Source organism: Dipodomys ordii, unplaced genomic scaffold (assembly GCF_000151885.1).
Source record: "Dipodomys ordii isolate 6190 unplaced genomic scaffold, Dord_2.0 Scaffold64, whole genome shotgun sequence".
Lineage (NCBI taxonomy): Eukaryota > Metazoa > Chordata > Mammalia > Rodentia > Heteromyidae > Dipodomys > Dipodomys ordii.
The window spans coordinates 3,899,569-3,901,546 of record NW_012267280.1 but is presented as its reverse complement, the minus strand read 5'-3'; the positions used below and the strand labels follow the sequence as shown (position 1 = coordinate 3,901,546).

Sequence of the window (1,978 nt, the reverse complement as noted above, 5' to 3'; positions counted from 1 at the left end):
CTCTACCACTTGAGCCACAGCGCCACTTCTGGCTTTTTTTCTTTTTGCTTATGTGGTGCTGAGGAATCGAACCCACGGCCTCAGGCATGCAAAGCAAGTGCTCTACCACTGAGCCACCTTCCCAGCCCAAGTGTGAGACTCTTATCTCCAATAAACCACCAGAAGACCAGAAGTGGTGCTGTGGCTCAAGTGGTAGAGTACAGCGCCCAGGCCCAGAGTTCAAGCCCCACGACCAACCAAAAAAAAAAAAAATCTCTAGGTCTGGGAAAGCAAGGGCACTTCTGTGTGGTTGGTCTTGGAGACACCTGGCCTCCAAGGTGTCCAAGGTGGAAAGGCCCTGGGGCCTCTGGGCTCATACCACAGAGCTCCCCGGCACAGGCCCTGGCTACCCCCCCACCCATGCTGGCTGCAAAGACAGGCAGGACACAGGTTTAAATGCCTTTATTTTTGTGTGGCCAGTCCTGGACTTGAGCTCGAGGCCTGGGCACTACCCTTGAGCTTTTGTGCTCCAGGCTAGCACTAGAGCCACAGCTCCACTTCCAGCTTTTTCTTTTTTGCTTTGCTTGCTAACTGAAGATAAAGACTTGCACTGGTTTTCCTGCTCAGGCTGGCTTCCAAACTCCTGAGAAGCTAGGATTAAAGGCTTGCATGCTTTTAAAGTTGGGACTCTAGTGCCATCGTCATCGGCTCATAGGTTCCATTCGGCTGGTAGGTTCCGTTTGGGCCACCCCACCCGGCCATAATGCCATCAATCCAGCTTGTGTAGTTCGACACCCGCGTGTAGATGCCCGGCTTCTTGCGGTTGCCGCAGACGCGCGAGCCCGACGTGACCACGCCCTCGACCACGCCCCCGCACACCAGCGGGCCGCCGGAGTCTCCCTGTAGTGGGGCGGGACCGGGGGGGCGTTACGCCCACCGAGGCCCCGCCTCTGCTAGCCTCGCGCACCGCCCAGGAAGGACATTGTAGTCTGTCAATCCCAAGCTCCACCCACCAGGGGCCCCGCCCCTCTGCGTGCCTCAGGCAGCTTCTAGGCAGGACATTGTAGTCCTAGCAACCCAAGCTCCGCCCACAGAGGTGCCCTCGGCTACATCCGGCCCCGCCCAGCAGATCCTGGCTCCACTACTCTAGGGCCTCATCTCCTTTATTTTAGCCCCGCTTTCTGCCCTATCTCCAAGCCCCTTTCCAATCCTGGATCTTATTCTCAGCCTTGCATGTGTGTTTGCGTGTGCCGATCCTGGGGGTTGAACTCAGGGCTCGGGCGCCGTCCTTGAGCTTTTTCACTCAAGGCTGGCACTCTACCACTTCTGGCTTTTTGTTCATTAATCAGAGATCAGAGTCTCTCGGACCGGGTGCTTATGTCTATAATCCTACCTACTCTGAAGCCTGAGAGCTGAGGATTGCAGTTCGAAGCCAGCTTGGGCAGGAAAGCCTGTGAGACCTTTTTTTGTCAGTCCCAAAACTCTCTTGCTCAAGGTGAGCACTCTACACTGAGCCAGTTTTTTCTGGTGGTTAATTGGGGATGAGTCTCCCGGTCTTTTCCACCCAGACTGGCTTCGAACTTCGAACCTCAGATCTCAGCCTCCTGAGTAGCTAGATTTACAGGAGTGAACCAATGATACCCAACTCCCACCGCTGCCCGCATCCCTCCCTTGCTCTTCTTACCTGTCAGTGACCCGCCCCTCACCCCATCAGACCACGCCCCCTAGCCCAGAGCCCCTCCCCTCTCTTCACTGGCCCGTAACTACACAAGCTCCGCCCCTTCACCTCAACCTCGCTCCATCCAGGTACCTGCCCGGAGGCCCCGCCCCCCGCGCGGCCCCGCCCCTCCCACGCCCCGCCCCGCGCACCCTGCAGCTGTCGCGGCGGTTGCTCTGGGCGCACATCATGCTCTCGGTGATGGCGCCGTCGTAGTGGGCGCGCTCGTTGCAGGTGGCGCGGTCCATCACGGGCAGCTGCACGTGCTGCAGGCGGTCGGGC

The 1,978-nt window shown here is 58.3% G+C and overlaps 1 protein-coding gene across 1 annotated transcript in view; it reads right to left on the bottom strand.

Moving 5' to 3' along the window:
• Nucleotides 1-491: 491 nt before the first annotated feature.
• Nucleotides 492-1,978, bottom strand: part of Prtn3 (proteinase 3) — a 39,200-nt gene continuing 37,713 nt past the window's right edge. Inside the window, exons 11-12 of the mRNA XM_013022682.1 lie at nucleotides 1,849-1,978; nucleotides 492-879 (exon numbers count right to left, since the gene is read on the bottom strand). Of these exons, the coding sequence (XP_012878136.1) occupies nucleotides 655-879; nucleotides 1,849-1,978 (355 nt within the window). The 3' untranslated portion in view covers nucleotides 492-654. The remainder of the gene's footprint in view (nucleotides 880-1,848) is intronic.